The following is a 19,512-nucleotide window of genomic DNA, read 5'->3' as shown; positions in this document are numbered from 1 at the left end:
TGGTGGTCTTTATGCGAGGGTGCTTCTGATGGTGCATTTCCCGTCTGTGTGTGGTTGGAAGCTGAGTTGCTCCGTTATCGGGGTTGGGTCGTCAGAGGAGGCTGTGCAGCTGATGGTGTCCTTGTAGGTGATGGAGATTCCACCTCTGTGTTTATGTATTCGGTCCCAGTGTGTTATCTTATAGCCGTCGGGGTGGCAATGGCGCTGTCCGGCATGGAGGTAAGGTTCAGCCAAGTTTCAGTGAGGAAGATGACATCAGGGGTGAGAGATGAGCTTGTGTCCCAGATCTCAGTGGTTTGTTTGCTGAGGAACCGTGCGTTGAGTAGAATGCACTGGAGTTGTCCTGTGGCTTGCCAGGTCGGCATGGTGAATGCAGTTGGGTTTGTGGTGACTCCAGCATTGTTGGTTTCTTCGGTGTTGCAGCTGAAGCAGCATTGTTTTCAAGAAAATGTCCTCTGGTGGTGCGTGGAGATGTGCAGCAGCAGTAGTTGTTGATACGACTGGGATCCAAGACTTGGAGATCAGCGGCGGTGCACCTGTGTGAAGTGGAACAATCAGGGTTTCTGGCACAGGGCATGGTCCGGACTAGCGCAGACTGGTTTGCTTTTGGCACGGCTGCACTGGGGCCTCCATCAAGTAGATCCTGGGAGGAAAGAGGGGGAAGTTAGGTGGAAAGAATGGGGCACGGATAAACAAGGAACTGGAGGCAAGTCGGGCAAGAAAACAAGGCAGACAGGCAACAATCAGGGGAAAAGTCAGGTAACTGAGGCTCAATTGGCAGAAGCAGCAGAGGGGGCCTGGCTCAAGGACCTGTTCCCCTCTGATCACTAACTTTGAGCAGTGGCCCCTTGAAGGTTGGGACCCTGGGAAACTGGCCACTGTGCCCATGGTTTAAAACGCCTCTGCAAATCTGTGCTTCTATTTCTCTTGGTGTCTCTGAATCCTATACTCGAGTTCATTGATCAATCTCAAGCCCTGCTTGAAACCATTATTCAGCCATTTTTTATGCATCTTGGTCTGAGACAGTCTCCCTTTCAACAACTGGAAAGGATCTGCCTCGGTCACTGTTAGGTGTTGTCCTGTGAATGCACAGTGTCTCCCTAAACACCTCTTTAATAGGTTGGTTGTGCTGCACTTCTTGCTGTAGACATCCTTTAACAAACGTATTCATGCTTTGAGCTGACCCATTAGCACAGGGTAAATACAAAGCAGTTCTCAAGTGACTAAAAACCCATGTCCTTAATAAATATCCTGCATCCCTATAGAAATGTAATGTACCCCATCCATGGCAATATACTTAGAAAATCCTTCCCTAGAAAATACATTGTCCAGAAACTCAATAGCAGAAATCCACTTAGAGGCACAATCTGCCAAGATTATGATAAACCTCTCTAATGCAAGCATCAGGTTGAACGGTTTAACAATATCCAAACCCAGTTTGTTCCAAAGTCTCTCCTGTACTTCCACAGATGACACGAGATCAGTCCTTAAAGCTTTACTGTTGTCACTACATGCACACTGTGCGCAGTCCCATGCCGCATACTTTCCACAGTGTGATACATTCCAGGCTGCCAATACTGCTCGCTGGCCTATGCCTTGGTCCTCTTCCTTAATAAATGGCCGTCGTGTGCCCTTTTCTCTTAAATCCTTGGGCGGTATCAACCTCTACCCTCTGTTTAAAATTCCACAGCGTATACATAAGCCATCCTTTACGGTCCAAAAAACCCTCCTCAGGCAGACCCATGAAACTAGGCACTCTCTAGCTACATACTCACAAACTTGCACCAGCACTTCATCCTCTTTCTCTGCCTTGACCCGTTCACCTTCAGCAATGGCACACATTTACCCTCTGTATAGCGAGTGCCTCTTGATCATGTCCTTCTTCCACAACAGGTAACCTAGAAATACAGTCAGCAGTACTATTCACTGACACAGATAAATAGTCTACCTGTAAATTAAAATCCATGACTCCCTTCAAAGCAAGTGAATAATTACTTACTGGTCTATGGTCGGTTCTAACAATGAAAGGCAACCCCAATAAATAGAATCAGAAATGCTGGATACCCCATGTGCAAGCAAGAGCCTCTCTCTCTCCACCACCAAACAATGCAACTCTGCACCCTTCAGAGCTTTTGACGCAAAGGCCACAATCTTTTTTTATACCTTTGTCAAACAGGTAGAAAAACAGCCTAAACCCTTCAAACTGGCCTCAGTTATCAGAGTGTTTATTAATGTGTCATGGTGCCCCAAAGTGGGCAGTTTGCTAATGTGATGCTTTATCTCTTTAAACACCTCTTAATATCCCTCAGACTACAAAAATCTATCACCTTTTTAGGTCGAAGCACGACCTGCTTCAATGCGTAAGCATTGATAGCAGAGTCTGCTTCGACATCTATTGCTGCCCGTTTCTGGGAATGTGGACAGGAGAGGGTGCACGAGCGCAGAGCTGCTCAGTTTTGACCTCGTGAGCGCGCACGGCGCCGTGCCCCTCTCCTGCCTCATTCCCTTGCGCAAACACTCTACACTCACGCATGCGCACATACACAGGCATACACAGGCACACTCACACTGCATACACACACGCAAACACACACGCAAGCCCACGCGCACACACACAGACACACGCACACACACACGCACAGACACATTCGAACACACACACACACACACACACACACACACACACACACACACACACACACACACACACACACACAGACACACGCGCGACCCCCACCGCCACCCCTTACCGGGCTCTTTCGGCGTGTTCAGTGTCATCTACGGCAGCGCTGGTACCAGGGGGCAGGACTTCACTTCCGGGGCTCCCTCCAGCACCTGGGAGCCCCGGGATGCGGAGAGGCCATCAGTCGGCCGGCTCCACTTCTTCCTCGGCGGCGGCGGCTGTGGCGGCGGGCGGGACTTCCTGCCGGATTGCAGGCCCCGCCCCCGTCTCAGGCAAAAGTGCCTGACTTCCGTTTTTTTTTATTGGCTATGAGGCCATCGAGAGGCTTCGTTGATGTCAGAAGCCGGAAGATCCTGGTTAAAATATGCTGTGAGGGCACATGGCACTTTACCATTCTAACAATCTACTGCTATTTGTAATATCTCTTTTATTAATATTCTTAATATGTTTTTAACTGGATGATTTGTTATATGCATGTTACTTTTATGGCTAAAAATTCCCCCGATTAAGTGTTCAAACTGAAACGGACATGAGACTCATCTAACCTTAAGTAAGCAAGTACAATATTGTATGAAATCGGTGCGTGGAGCTGAGAGCAGCAGAGAAGGCCGGGCCCTCCCTGCGAGGAGCGTGTGAGCCCGGGGACGTAAAACAGACATGTCAGGCTGCGAGGTGATTAACGTCGCTTTGGCGAAAATGCAAGGTGAGGCTGCGCAAGAGCGAGGACACGGGCGGGCTGCAGGCGCAGTTGTTTTGGCCAGTGCTTATTTATGGAAGGGTTGCTATACTATGCTGCTCAGCGCTGGGTTGGGGGCTCTATGACTCGGCCTCATGTCGAGCAGTGGTGTGTGTTTGTTTTTTGACCTGGTCGCTTGATTTGGAAATGCTGTTGTTTTGGCCATAGCTGCCAAAAGGGATAAGGAACTCGTCAGAACGTCCTTTTGATCGTCAACTTCAGTTTTGCCACATTTTTCCTGTTGAAATTTTTTTCGCGACTGTTTAGGGGCCATGTATTTTTCGCCTAGTATGCTAGGTCTTGAATATGCGTTTCTGTTAGAATTCTTCCAAGCCTGCATTGTTTGTTTATGTTTACATCGGTAGGGTAATAGTGGGTGCAGTAGTGGCAACCGATGAAGTGCTTTCAAGAACATCTGGAGCAGGATTCGGTGTATTTTACTAGCGATTTAGCACATTTGCACTGATGACTAGGCATTTTTGCACGAGGGAACGACAAAGTATCGACTGAAAATTAGATTCTGAACTAGCCCTGTCAGTGGAGATGCTGATGGGCGATGGCCGGTCACTAATGCAAAGTTGCAGAGTCTGCGTGCGTGCAGTAATCCGGTCTCTGCAGAGATTAAGGGCCGCACATTTACAGGGGTTTAGCTTCAGGGGGGTGTTACATCCCACCAATAAATGTTGTTTCAGAGAAATAATTGGGTACAGGTGCTTTCAGTCGGTTATGGTGAGAATATCAGTTTGATTTCAGCAGGAATTTTTGCATACACATAAACATACACATACACATGCACTCTGCTTTGAAAATCCTCAAAAATATTGGTTATTTTACAAAATATTGCATTTTCTCTCTTAGTACTCCTACAAGTACTCATTCCTCTCCCTTTCCACTGCCCTAAAATCGGAAGCCCCCTCCCCCCCAATCTTATTGACCATGCTACGTCCCTGTCCATTTAGAAACAATGTGGGATACTGGGGAGGTTGTTCACTTCTTTAGGGCCAAGACTCCAGAGTTCGTGTCGTGTGTGCTTTGTAAAATGCTTTTTCCTTCCCTACTTCATCAACCGACAAAATTGGGATCTGTTTAAATGTGACTGAGCACCACTTTCAAGACTTACCTCCAAGTCGGGTGTGTATGGTCATGTAGATTGCTTAAGTTTGCATTTCCGAAGTGGGGTCGCCCCTGGATACCCAGCAATGTACTAGGACCAATCAAATGTTTCCTTTGCGGAATAGGTATTCTGTCTTAGCCACGGACATATTTTAGTTGTTGTTTATTATTGAATGCTTGTGTTGTGATATTGTCCTTCCCTATTCGTGCAGTGATTGGCCGTGAATGCACTACTGCAAGGGGATGGCTGGCACTGTGATGCGTTGCAGTGGGGAATATGTCAGTGTCTAACGCAAACTCTCCTCTTTTTTCACCGTTCTTGTATTGTGAAATGTAATAAATAATAACTTATTTCGCATGTCTTGCAGCTTCGGAGCACTGCACATATCAGTAAGTTCGATTGTTTAACTCAGTGGCACTTTTTATTAACCTAGTAAGAATGAGCGGCTGAATTGGCCCCGACAGGGTTCAAGATATAATTTTCAATTGCCAAAATATTTCTGAAGCAGGTGCACACGCATACACACTGAGGTATCTAACTGGGTTATGAAGGAACGAGTGAAATTGAAACTGTTGATGAGATGAGCGCTTTTTATTTCAGTAAATTGTTAGGTCGAGCCTAGACAAAAGCAAATGCGAAGCATTTGCTGTCTGGATCGACAACTATAGTCAGCCATCTGGTGGGAATGTGAGACAGGGGCCGGGCACAAGCGTCGACTTCACCTCGTGGGCGTGCACGGCCAGCCCGGCGCCGTGCCCGTCCCCTGCCTCAGATTCCCCGCAAACACACACGCAGGCACGCACACAGACACACACACACAGGCAGGCAGGCACGCACACACACACACACACACACACGCATGCACCCCCCTCCCCCACCACCACCACCACCACCACTCACGGGCTCACGCACACACACACACGCGCGCACACACAGATGCACACAGACACACATATCCCCCCTCCACTCACCGTGCTCTTTTGTCGCGTCGCCTCGCTGCACTCCTTTTCTCCGGCGCATCTCCACACGCGGGGCACTTCTGTGGATTTTCACGCTACCGCGGGGCTCTCCCTCCATGATGGGAGCCCTGCATGAACAAGCAACGCCGGTCTCTTCCGGCCGCGTCACAGGCCCCGCCCATGTCACGGGCAAGGATGCCTGACTTCCTTTTTTTCTCGAGTCCAGTTCAGCTGCATCCCGGTCATGGTGTCAGCAGGACCTGTCTGACAGCTTTGCGTGCAAGAGTGGGCAACAGCTGTACTTAAGTATTCCGATCTGCTGGGGGCACAGTTTACATCCAGCGGTTACTTCAATGTGATGGAAGAAAAAAAAACATCCGCGGATACGGCAGGCTGAGGAAAATGCAGGTCACATCTGGGGATACTTACAAGCGCTAGAAATGAAGCTAACAACTGTATCTTCATGTAATGGGGATTTCTGTGTTACTTCGAAATGTCGGCGATTGAGTTGAGTTCACATCCACAGCTGTTCTCCCGTCCCCGATCCGGCTCAATGCTTTCGGTCGATACAACATTCTCGTGCGCTTTCACCGGTCGTATTTTGCAAAGCAGCGCAAAGGCAACGGCACCGCTGAAACTAACACTGCAAGTGCAGGCATAGATAGCCGCCAGACAGGGGTACGCATGCGCATCTCAGGGCGGAACGAGGCGAGCCGGGCGCTGCAGGATGACTTTTGGTGACTGTAGTCTCCGTCAGTGGAATCACTTTCTCTCTTCCACTCCAAACTTTCTCGCCCTCTACTTCGCTCTTTGTCTCTACCCCTCCTTACCTTTCCTATCGTTCTCTCGCTGTCTATGACACATTGTCTCTCACTCTAGCATTCCCTGCCTCACATTCCCTCGTCTTCCCTCCCCAATTTCGTGCGTTCTCTCTTTCCATCACTCTCTGATTGTCTCTGCCTCTCTAAACCTGTCCCTCAACCTATCTCCCTTTCGATCTCTCTCCACCCATCTCATTAACCCTCTCTCTCTCTCTTGCCAATGGTCTCCCTCTCTTCTTCAGTTCAGACCGTCGCGCTCTCTCTCTATCTCTCGCCATCATTTACCCTCCCCTTTTCCCGGCACTGCGGACTGTTCCATAGTTCTCTGAGCTCTTTTGTGTGAACCATTTCTCTGGATGTTTGCTGCTCTGACAACGGCTCCCTCCCTCGGCTTGCATGACGCCCCACTCACTCTTTTTCTCACAAGTCTTTTAGCTGGAGTGGTCATAATAGAAAAGAGTCCTTCTGGGGTGATGAAAGTGGGAATGTGGCATACAAGCAACACAGCAAGGCTTGATGACCAAGAGACCTATGAGGCAGGATGGGCAGTCGAAGCTAGATAGCACCACCACATTATCACTCAACACCACCACAGCACCACCACAGCACCACTCAGCACCACCACAGCACCACCACAGCACCACTCAGCACCACCACAGCACCACTCAGCACCACCACAGCACCACTCAGCACCACCACAGCACCACTCAGCGCAACCACAGCACCACTCAGTGGAACCACAGCGCAACGACAGCAATACTCAGCGCAACCACATCATTACTCAGTGCAACCACAGCATTACTCAGCGTAACCACAGCATTACTCAGTGCAACCACAGCATTACTCAGTGCAACCACAGCATTACTCAGTGCAACCACAGCATTACTCAGTGTGCAACCAAAGCATTACTCAGTGCAACCACAGCGTTACTCAGTGGAACGACAGCATCACTCAGCGCAACCACAGCATCACTCAGCACCACCACAGCATCACTGGTTCAAATATGTTCTCTCAATGTTTCAAGCTTTATTACAAATGTCACCATTTTTTTTTAATATTTCACTTCTGTTCTTGGATTTTCGTCACAATGAAATACACTGAACATAATCTTCACAAAAGTTATTTACAAAACTTTAAGCTATTGCCATTATAAATTACAATCACTTTTATTTAAGTATTAATTATTTAAAAAAATTAAAAGCCATTGTTATTTGTAATATCAATACATCTAAGTCACGTAAATACAAAACATGTTGCATTACAAATGCTATAGGTGTAACATTGGCGAAAGTTATAACTATTGGCATTGTAAAAGACAAAGCTATTAATTTAGCTATTTTCAAAAACAACACATAAATACAAAAAATTGTCATTTACAAGACCAATAGCTCAAACTTTCCTAATGCGAGACCTATTGCATTGCAAATGCTTGTTTCAAAAGCTGTCTGGTAGGATAGGCTAAACCCGTAAAGCTTTTGATAAACTTAGCATAGTACTCTGCTAAACCTATGAAATAATGCAGTTCATCTTTTTCCTAGATTCCGGGGCCTCCACATTGGATTTCACTAAATCATGTTTTGGACTTATACTTTTACCCAAGACCGTGTGCCACAAAGAAGTCACCATATCCACCCTGAAATGAAACTTCTCTCTTTTCAAAGTCATTACACTATTCCACAACCTTTCCACCTTCTGCTTAAGTATTATATCATGATCTTCCTTACCACAACCATAGACCAGAATATTAACCTGGAACATTTTTACTTGCACAGTGTAGTTTAACAGCTTTCTTATAATACACTGGAAACATGCAGCTGCTTGACTGAAAGGCACGCAAACAAACCTGCATGCCCCCAGTCACAAACGATGTAAGAGTTGTAGATTCCTCATGTAACACCACTTGATGGTAAGCAGTAGAAAGATCAATCATGCTAAACATTTGGGTTCCCTTCAACATAGATAACTCCTAGCTGATATTAGGTAGCAGTTGCCCATTTGTGTCTATTCAAGTGTTGAAGATCTATGCATAATCTAATACTTCTAGCACTATTTGTGGAGCAAAACAAATGGTGCTAGCAATTCCGATGACTGTATCTCTTCTTTCACCCCCAAATTCTGCAATTGCTCCAATTCCCTTGCCAGTGGCTCAGTCATCGTGAGGAATATTCTAAACTGTGCATCGCTGGTTGTGTAACCTTCTTCAAAACTATTTGAGGCTCAAACCGTTTAATTCTCCTAATTCTTCTCTAAAAACTTCAGAAAACTTCTATACTGTGCCCTCGTCTTCACTTACCATAGCCATTTTCAACACTTGATCAGGAGAATTATGATTCAACCTAATCCCCAAATCACTCTGATGTCTCATCCATAACAAGCTATCGTCTCTTTTGGGAACTTCAATCTTTCCCATTGTCTCTCTGCCATTGAAATTTATCAACATTGGCATATACCCACTTAAATCAGTGGTCGCTGACCAATGCCAGGTATCAGTAACTTTGTTGTCCTTACCAAAGACATCTTCTCAAATTTGATCTCCTTCAAGTGTACATAGTGACCTCGAATCCGCTGATACTACGTTTTTTAACCATCTAACAATATCATGCATTCAGGCATGGTATGTTTCCTGCCATCACAAACGCTCAACAAATCTTTAAAATCAGACACACTCAACACAATATTCTTCACTCCTACTTAAACTGCTTCAGTGTGGCTCTCAATACCCCTCTCTTCTCTTTGTAATGTAATGTAATGTAATGTAATGTGTGTCTTGTATAGCGCATACTACACTCCAGGGAGCATCTTTGCGCTTTTCGAAAGAGAGCCTGAAACCGGGGGTCTGGTGGATTGGTATAGTTTAGATTAGGGATATACTTTGTGTTTCGGATAGAGTATAGATCCAAGTTTTAAGGGTCTTTCTAAAAATGGATTCATTTGGGATTAAACGAATGTGTGGTGGGAGCATGTTCCAAGCTTTAGAGCCCAAAACTGCCAAGGCTTTCCCTCCTCTCATTTTGAGTCTAAACTTGGGAATGGTGAGGAGGTTGGCAGTTTGGGATCTAAGACAACGTGAGGGGGTGTAGCGTTTGAACATACTCTGTATGTAGCTAGGTCCTTTACCATTAAAGGCTCTGTAGGTGATCAGGAGAATCTTAAAGAGCACCCGTTTGTGAATAGGCAACCAGTGCAGGATGTTCAGTGCTGCTGTGGCTGATGTTCTCCTTTTCCATCCTAACACCAGTCTGGCTGCGGCGTGCTGCACCATTTGCAGTTTATGGCAGATTTCTCTGTTGGTCCCTGCATAAAGGCTGTTGCAGTAGTCAATGCGGGAGGTTATAAGGGCCACTGCAACCATTTTCCTTGCTTTCTTTCCTCTTCATACGATTTTATGTACAGTCTCTTCTTTCCCACATTTCCTGCAGGTGGAATTCCTAGAATAGCAATTGGGACTGTTAGCCGTAAGCATATTACTCCCACATCTGTAACACTATACTACAGTATGAAAATACTGAACGATCCATGATGATTTTACAATATCTTCTCCATTGAGACCTGTTACTTCTTCAACTTCAGAAATATTGTGTTCCTCCTTCTGCATCTCCCTCACAGACCCTGAAGTATGTTTCATTAGTTCTTTGATGGCAATTGCCTCCTTCAAATTGGGATTTTTAGACAATAACTTTTCTGGCACTTTGTGATTATTAGTACAGCACACCAACTGATCCCTCGTTAACAAATCTACAAGTTCTTGCCATGTTCCGGCAGGCCCGGACTGGCCATTGCAGGCACGGGGCAATCCCCCGGTGCGCCGCAAGGGTGGGGGCCGGTTTTGGCCCCCTGGGGGCCGTTTTTGTTACAGGGCCACGGCCCTGTAACAAAATCGGCCAAAAACCGGCCCTGGCAAAGAGCGCGGTCGCACCCCCAACCCCCCCGGGAGGTGGGCGGGGGGCCGGCCGAGCACTTTGCCAGGGCCTGTTTTGGTTCCCAGTCCGGCCCTGTGTTCCGGAAACTGAAAAATAGAAAAAAGTGATAAATGGAATCCTCGAATGAATCATAAGCACAGGCAATTACTCAAGACCTCATCTCAATCCATCTTGTTTTTGCTCACTATGCCACATAACATTAGACACATCCATTTGCAAATCAGCCTTGACCCTGTTCCAATAGGAATATCCTAGTCCAATCTGCTAAACTAGGTCCTCTCTGAACTGGAACATAAGCTCAGAAACCATGGACTTGGATGCTACCGGAGTAATTTTCAGTGGCTGTGGTTAATTCAAGCATTCCTTCCACCAGTTTTTAAAAATGTTGTTGATCTAAGTGAGAGAGGTGTATGCCCAGAAGTGTGTCCTGTGCTCACTGTGAGCAAGTTGCCTCTGATTGATAAGCTCAAGTAAGCTGGAACCAGTCTTTGGTTGTCTGTGTACCGGTTCAGAGAAGACCTGGTTTGACAGTTTGGGCTGGAATGTTCCTATTGGAGCAAGGTCAAGACTGATTTTGCATATGTCTTGGCCTAATCATAGGTGGCATGGTAAGCAAACACGGATGGACTGGGATGTGGCCCTGAGTAATTATCAGTAGCTACGATTAATTCAAGAATTCAATCCATCTCTTTTTTGTATTTTTCGATGTTCTGTACACTGACAGCCTTGTCTTTCCCTGCTAACATGCGAAAAAATAATCTCTGTCCAATGCAACATTTATTTATGTACCAAAATACTATTTAAGCATTCTTACATACGTCTTAAAGAAATCCATGAGTTTGCCTTCTCCGTAACTAGTATTAATGCATTTCACTCTTTCGTAGATATTGCTTTGCTCCTCCCAGGTTATGCAATAACATGCCTTCTTTCCTGGCCACACAAGTTCCCTAAATAAGAGTCAGGTCGTTTCTTACATCTGGCCCAAGGTAACAAGGGTTCTCTTACATCTGAAAGGAATTAAGAGGGCCGTGAGATTCTTGTGGCTACCATTTTGCTGAACACGAAAAGTTAACACAACAGACTAATTAACCCAATAAACTAAAAAACAAATCTAAAGTAATGGGTTAAAATAATTAGGAGTACTCTTATAAATTCATATAGCTGGCACATATATATTTTTTTTTAATTGTGTTGCTGTGCTGGGTCACAAAGAGAAGGAAAATAATCAGCAGTTTATTAAATTCCCTTATGACACTGCACTCTCAGTGCACTTGCTGCAGAACACCACAATACTACGATGATCCTTGTGTGTGTGTGTCCAGTGTCCATCCCATTCAGATGGGCTCATAGTTGACAGCTGTGACAGGAACAGTGCCAGCATTAGCACTGGTGACACCCAGCACGACAAGCAGTATTGGCGCTCTCTTCCCCATAACCTCCTTTCGCCATGGATTCCTTCACCACCACCTTCCAACAATGCCCCCTCATCTCCCCATAGCCCCTCTCTCACAAACATTATATTTGTTTTATAGGCCTACTCATACCAGTGTACGGTGTCAGAACAATTTACATCACACACATGTTCTACAAAGACAAGGAATCATATATGTGTAAATCAATCTGTAGGTAATGTTACAAAAGACCGCGAGTATTACATGGTGTAGACGTCACATGTCACTGATACTACTAGGCAGTGTATCTTGAGAGTGTGTGGTCTACAGAAGCACAAACTCAGTATTTAAAACGTGTCACAGTGGTTGGGGTTGGCTTTAATGATGAGAATGTATTTCTACCCAAATTAAGCCTTTTTAGCAACAGTAGGATAATGAAAAACTTGGGGAGAAACATAACGTTCTAACCTATACAAACTGTAGAGTTGGTTCGTAGGTTGCTCTGCTGTATTAGGGTTGTAACTTATGTAATGCAGATAACAAAACGATCTCTGTGACAAAAACAGTAACCTTTCGAGCTATCCACATAAAATACAGTGCTGTGACCTGCATGGTACACTTTTTTTGCAGCAGGCATGTTCTCTATCTGCGCTACTTTAGGATGAGTCCAAACTACCACTAGACAAAAGAACTCTCTCCAGAATTAACTTGACATTTTTATTGTTGTTGAATACACCAAGAACTCTGCAGCAAGTGCTTTTAAACACATAAGTTCTTTCTAAACACAGCGCCCCCCTCCACTGCCCCTCAGCTCAGCGCCAGGTGCGGCTGCACCGGCACCACCCTAAAGGCAGCTGTGGATAGGAATTTGTTGCAATCATTTCCACAGTGGGGAACTATGGCCCTGAAAATGAACCTCCGACATTACCTTTGCAGTATTGCACCATGGCGTACGGAATGACGCGCTTCAGATAGCACGTGGCTAATACCGCCATGTGTGCTGATTAGTGCTTGAGCTTGACTGTAAGCTGAATTTGAGTGATGACGGGTGCTATGGATAAACACGCACTAGCTGTGCGCCCCTAAGTACAACATGTACTCAATTAAACTAAAAGAATAAAACTTACGTCTTTTAGTGTACCGGTAGAATGATTCCTTAGTCCTTAACCAAGGCACTGCAGCAAAAATAGGGAATTTCGGCTTCATCATCAGGCCTTGTGTTAAGATAGATTAATGATTGGTCTGTCCAAAACCTGCCCATAGCACAGGCCAACTTGTCTCCAAATATGCTGTGTTCTCCAAGGAATAGTGCTCCTCACGGGGTTTACAGAAGATGAATTAGATTAATATAGGATGTATCAAACGCCCTGCAGAGCAGCCAAATCCTTCTCATCTGACCCTGGTTCTACCGTTGCAATTCCAAAAGTGAGCTACATGACCCACCAGCATTCTAGCTAAACCCATGAATGAAGTTAAAGGCACACAACCTAGCAGATTACTGGTGGACTATGCAGTTTCTGGTTACGAATAGACGAGCAGTATGTTTGAGCTTTTTAGCCATATGCTTTATGGCCTTCGTGCATTTGTAAATAAAATGTAAATCCAGTATTTGTGCATTATTGGCCCTGTGGTCTTTCGGTGTGCTTAAAGGGCACCCAGTAAACACCATTATCGTCTGATGGTGTATTCCCAATCATCCCATTACTCTGAGGTATAAAACATTATATTTTCAGAGCAGTGGTTTCAATACAGTTGTTTTCCCCCCATCTCTTTCTTCTAACCCAGTGGTTCCCAAAGTGTGCACCGCGGCTCCCTGGGGAGCCGTCAAACCTTGCCAGAGGAGCCACGCACCAAGCACTTCAATGCATTAAATGTTGAAGGGTCTATTGGCTTCAGTTAAACTAATTAGACTTAAACACATGATGAAGATGATTTGTAAGGGACATGCCTAAAGCTGTAAACGTAGTGCTTAATTGAAGGCATGTCGAGGGGACTTGACCCATATATTTTTACTGGATCCCCATGTTCCAACACTCTCAAAGTAAGTTGAAGATGCCTGATTTATTTGGTTAGACTCGTTAATAGTTTTGTTTTTTCCAAATGCATTTTACACCAATGCAAGTTATCAGGAAAGTACAGTTGTCCGGTCTAATAAACACACTAAGTATTGAAATTTGTACTTGAATCATAGGTATTTTCAGTACACATTTCTTTCAATACCCACACATTTCTAGACAGTCTTGCTCTCTCCTTGAGCAGGGCAGTAAAACACCATATACGGCATAATGCCAACATTTGGAAGCAAGAAAGAGGGATGTTTAAAAAAAATAATTATGAGGAATTTATTTTACTTTCATTGATTTGGAGGGAATTATAGGGAGGAGACCGCAAAAATAAAGCTGTATGTGGTGTAAAAAAACTTGAGTCATCCTACTGAGACAGGTGTTGACACATATGGCATGGGTAGAAATGGAAGTGCATGCAAATTTTCTTCAAGCACAGAAACACTTTGGCAAAGGGGCCTACAAGCATAGGGGTGCTATTAAGCACCGTAAGTGGGATAAACATCTTTGAGAGGGTACTCTAAAAAAGGCATGGGCAAAGAAATGTAACTAGGAATATTTTATTAGAGGAGCTGCCTTGGTAATATTAAACACCCTGCTTATAGGATTATAATACCTTCATCAACTTCATTCCAATTATTTTCAGAGAGAAAAGTGCAAGGACTGCTGAGGACGAGCTTACATCCACCCCACCTTCCAAAAAAAGTAACAGTGGGGAGCCACGGCCAATGGCCAATGGGCCAAGGGAGCCACAGGTCAAAAAAGTTTGGGAACCACTGTTCTAACCTACAGTCACCACTTACGATTGAAAGCGCTAACCACAGTCTTTCCCTGAAAGTGGGAACATATTTTGTCTTTGGCTGCCAGCTTGGATTTAACCTCTGTTGTGGGAGCTTTCAAAAAGTGTACAATACAAACGCAGTTGATGCATTCATTTTCATTGTGTTATTTTTGTTTAATTAAGTGAAGCTTTTTTCCTAATTTCCTAGTGCCTGTATGTGATTGTGGGTGTGTGTCAGACTTGACAACTTTAACAATATTTGTACTATTGAAGAGGGGACAGGCCTTAAGGAGGTGGGGTCTGGGACGAGGTGCACAGCTTTGAGCCCATCCACCTGCCAACCATAGACGGGCAGGGCTTAGAACCTGTCAGTGCTCCAGCCAACCTTTCCCCAAAAACGAATTCAAAGACTTTTGATGGGTGTTGGCTAACCAAAGCCTTCAGACACGAGCTGGAAACCCACTCTATGCGGATGTTTGTAGTTCACCTGGTGCCCAATTACACCTAGGGGGCACTGTCCCTGTTTGCACCAGGCACAGCTTAAAACAAGTGCACTGGGGAAAAGAGCACCCTATTACATTGAATGTGCTGCCCATAGGTCGGCCGTAAAGTCGAGCTGCCCTGGGGCATTGCTTTCAAGTGAAAAACGGACCGGCTTTGAAGCATCAGTTCCGTCTTTCAGTGTGCAGGATGCAACTTACCTTCATTTTGAAGAGGGACAAGAGATCCCTGTGCAGGCGGGTGCAGTGAGTGACTGCACCTGCCTACAAGGGGATGTCTGGAGGGGTCCATAGGACCCTCTTTGCCCCCTCGTGAGGGATGCCATCAGGGGGCGCAACAACAGTGCGCCTGCTGACAGTTTCTTTGCCTCTGTGCCCATGTCTGTAATGCAGCGCAGGCTCAGAGGCAAAGGGATTCCGTCATTTGCATGAGGCCACGCCCCCATTCAAATGAGGGAACATCCTCAGGTGATATGTGCACCAGCGCTATCTGTATTACAGAAAGGGCTGCATAAGCGTTGGTGGCCTTTTCTCTAAATCCAAAGTGCCCTGGGGCACACAAAGTGGGCGGGGCACTTTTCATAATGCAGCCCCTCGTGCTTACCGTTTTATATCTACTCTTCATCGGGAGACGGATTGAAGGCAGCTGGTATCGTGAGAGTTAACAGGTCTTGTGTGTGTGTGTGTGTATACTTTTTCCCTTCTCTTTTTCCGCACAGGTCTGCAGCTGGTTTCCCCTCTAACCTGTTCCATCCTTCACCTTGTAGGGGCTGGGTTTCCTCCGATTGGACAGCCGCTCACGTCATTTAACTACCTCTTTCGAGCCCTCCATACTTGCCCCTTGTAAGCTTTCACCCATAGCAACGACATCTCCCTTTTCTGGGAATCAAGCGTGGATGTCGAGACTAAGGCTGTTTCCCCCGGAGATGATGTTACGAGTCTGGGTGAAAGGTGAATGGGAAGTACCTGTAAGGATAAGTTACGCCTGTCATCCGCCCCCTCTTTTAACCCCACGGCCCGGGACCTTATCTCTCCCCACTGGCTTCTGTTGATTTCCATCTGCTTTATCACTTTCTATGTTTTTCACACGCCACCAACGCCCATCCCTCCTCTTCTTTCTTCGCTGCTTGAGCTCTCTTTTCCCGCTCACTCTTTTAGCAGTATCTCACAGTTTCGTCACGACCCTCCCTCAGTCTCCACCTCTGGACCATCCTTCCTTGGCTTCCAACATTCTGAGCGCCCGTCATGTTCGTTTTCGCCTGCTCCTTTAACTCTTTCCCAGTGCTTTCTCTAATCCTTTTTCTTCACGAGGGGTGTCTTGGCTTGTTCATTTACTCTAGCTATGGTTCGGTTGTTTCCCTCTGTTAAGTTTGCACTGTGTGTGCTCCTTCGTTCTACGCAGGCTGCATGTAAATGAAATACAATAATAGTCCGCGGTAAACCTTCAGTTGTGCAAGCTGATGTGCTGCCTCCACCCCTGGCTTGGAGCATTGATGAGTCTTGCAAACCCAAGAGTCACTTACACTTCTGTCCACATATCTATCGTCTTGTCTTTGGGCTAACTGAATGGTCAAGGTTTCCGGTGTTCGGTGTAGTATGTTGAAGGACAAGGTGATGTAAATCATCTAGTTATTGAGCTATTTCGAAGAGTGCTGAAGCCTTGGGGAATCTGATGTCTGTATACACCAAAGCGCGTTTCTCAAACTTTGTTTATGCATGTTGTGGAAGCGGCCAATTAAAACCTAAGAAAACCCCTAATTTCAATTAAGTTAAACCTATTAGTTTAATGGCATATTTCAGTATAAGAACACGTCTGCTGCCTAACTCTTAACAAAAAGTTTTAGGGTGATTTTGTTGATAATTTACATGAACCAACATCTCTGCTTCAATTCAATAAATGCCATGTTATGTAGTTAACTCCTATATAAACCTGTAACATCATGCACAGATGGGAACTTAAACACGATAGAGTACTTGCTGCAGGTCACTGGAGGTGGTACTCAAACATTTGCTTTGATATACTGGGACCCTGCCATAGAAGACTCGAATGTGTGTGTGAAATGTAGGCTTACCTTCAGTGCTTGTTGAGAAAAATATCTCTGCTCATCCGTTGTCTTACATAACATAAGGTGTATTTGTAAAGCAAACGTTCACCCCATGTGGCAACTTGGCGATAACAGCTGCTTATTGTAAGCAACAAAATGGTACTTATTTTGTATCAACCTTAGAATGATGAAAGGCTGAGTAGACCCACAGTGATTTGATCCTGTGACCCTGCAGTAAACACAGATCCCTGGAGTGGATGCCTTATTTCAGTGAACCACCAGATGCGGAGCGGGTATTTATTCTTCACAAGTAGTGCATTGGACCTTACTCATTTAGAATAATCATTTCTTATTCTGCCCACAAAGTTCAGTAACCACGTTTTCCAAACGTACGTACGTTCCTGTAGTTCTGCACCCATTGATGTATGGGTGCTTCAAGCTTCGTTATATATATCTTAGTAAATTCATGAGAAGAATGTTGAAAGTCATGTGATTTGTTGACCGTACGCCTAATGACTTTCTCTCTCCCATTCTCTTGCAGGCGATGTTATTGTTGACATCAATGGCACATGCGTTCTTGGCCACACCCACGCTGAAGTCGTGCAGATGTTTCAGTTGATACCTATTAATCAGTATGTGAACATGACACTATGTCGCGGATACCCTCTCCCGGACGATGCTGAAGATCCAACTGTAGATATCATCAGCGCTTCACCAATTGTCAATGGTCAGACGGGAACCAAAGGAGATCCCAACATGAACAACCTGGACTTGAAGCCTGGTGCTGTGGTTGTGGACCAGAATGGGAAACCAGGCCATATTTTAATAAATGGCCGCCTCAATGGACCCTCAATGGACCCACTTGAACAAAGAGTTTCTACGGCCTCGTCTGGGAGTTCTGTGCCCGAGCTGATCACAATTCCCTTGGTGAAAGGTCCCAAAGGGTTTGGGTTTGCAATCGCAGACAGCCTCACAGGACAAAAGGTGAAGATGATTTTGGATAGCCAGTGGTGCCACGGGCTTCAGAAAGGAGACGTAATCAAAGAGATATACCATCAAAACGTACAGAACCTGACACACGTCCAGGTGGTGGAGGTTCTCAAACAGTTTCCCATAGGAGCCGAGGTGCCGTTACTCATCCTACGGGGAGGTAGGTTTCTTCCAGTGGCTGCTCTTTTAATTACTCCCCATTAGGCACCATGGAGACTGCTCTCCCTGTGGACTGTCCTGTAATTAGTTTGCATTTAGCAGATGACTGTGCTCCTGCTCCAAGTTCCCTTGCAACTTAGCCGTCTTGTTCAGGTTGCCCTTTGCAGTAAAGCTTGATTTCCTAAGTGAGCATGCTGCTTTGGTCTTGATAATTAAACATCTTTTTACTTAGTTGTTTTTTTTGGTATCGTATTGGGAAATATATGTCGTATGAATTAGCTTTAACAGAAGTGGTAGCAAGCTGGTACATTAACTACTGTGGTTGCAGGGTGTGATTTAGCAGCACTGGTGCTCAAAGCACGGAATGGCCATAATGCTGGATCCACGGTGACGTTTATTAATTTTCAAGTAGGTATGGTGAAAAGGCATATCAGAATTCACTCTTTCACGGTCTTAGAACATACTTGGCGCAGCCTAGTCTAGACGATCGAAGCCGAGCTGCTAGAACATGCCTCAGTACTATCTATTTCATCAAAGAGCTTTTTTCAAGCAGTTACATGGGTATCATTTTGGGTGAGGTGAACATTGACTTCCTTGTGGGTAGAATGTTTTTCTGCTTTGGCAACAGACTTATATTATAAAATAGCCCTATTCCTGTACACAACTCGAGGTTACAAAGTGCTTTCAAGTTTCTAGTCTGTTTGGGATTGTGACAAAGTTGCTACTTCAAGTTATCATTATTCAGCACCACTAATATAGTGGGTGAGTTCAGTAACTTGATAGCGTTAATTTAGAGTCTTACACCGTGAAAATGACAGTTTGTGCAGATATTTCATTATGTTTCTTAACCCATCATTTGACGTGTAAATATTGGAGCTTCCATCACCATTTTTATAATTGCACTTACTGGAGGATGACTCTGTTACTCACATTGCACGAGGGTAAATATTATTCAGTACCCCTAAGCAAAGGGGGCAGGTTAGAATTCATTTTATTAGAGAGAGCTCTCTGCATCGTTTTCTTAGAAAAACGTTTGTTGAAAGTAAAGTAGTAAACATGTTTGCACTGCTTTCTAAAATGATTTCGTGTTACCTCGAATTAAATCTGAAGGCTGTAGAAAAATGCTGCAGCACAACTGAGCTGAAACAATATTGATTGACTGTTGATAGAACCTGAGACTACACACTTAAAATACACGACGTCCTCCTCACGTCCTGCATCTGTTATGATCAGAGTCAGCCCTTTAAATGGATAAAGGGATCTTCAGGTCATAGATTTTATAAGTTTCAGAAAAATAGCCATCTCCAACATGCAATTTAATTTACCTTGAGTTTCCATTGCATTAATTGA

The 19,512-nt window shown here is 45.1% G+C and overlaps 1 protein-coding gene across 3 annotated transcripts in view; it reads left to right on the top strand.

Annotated features, from left to right (window-relative positions):
- MAGI3 (membrane associated guanylate kinase, WW and PDZ domain containing 3) overlaps nt 1-19,512 on the top strand; it is a 1,411,302-nt gene that overhangs the window by 902,602 nt on the left and 489,188 nt on the right. For 2 of the 3 annotated variants that reach the window (XM_078644433.1, XM_078644435.1), the window contains exon 10: nt 17,555-18,163. The exons of the other annotated variant lie outside the window; for it this stretch is intronic. In XM_078644433.1, the coding sequence (XP_078500559.1) occupies nt 17,555-18,163 (609 nt within the window). The remainder of the gene's footprint in view (nt 1-17,554; nt 18,164-19,512) is intronic. 3 annotated transcript variants of the gene reach the window in all.

The sequence above is a fragment of the Lissotriton helveticus genome, chromosome 5_1 (genome assembly GCF_964261635.1).
Source record: "Lissotriton helveticus chromosome 5_1, aLisHel1.1, whole genome shotgun sequence".
NCBI classification, from domain to species: Eukaryota; Metazoa; Chordata; class Amphibia; order Caudata; family Salamandridae; genus Lissotriton; species Lissotriton helveticus.
This window is presented reverse-complemented; position numbering and strand designations above follow the sequence as displayed.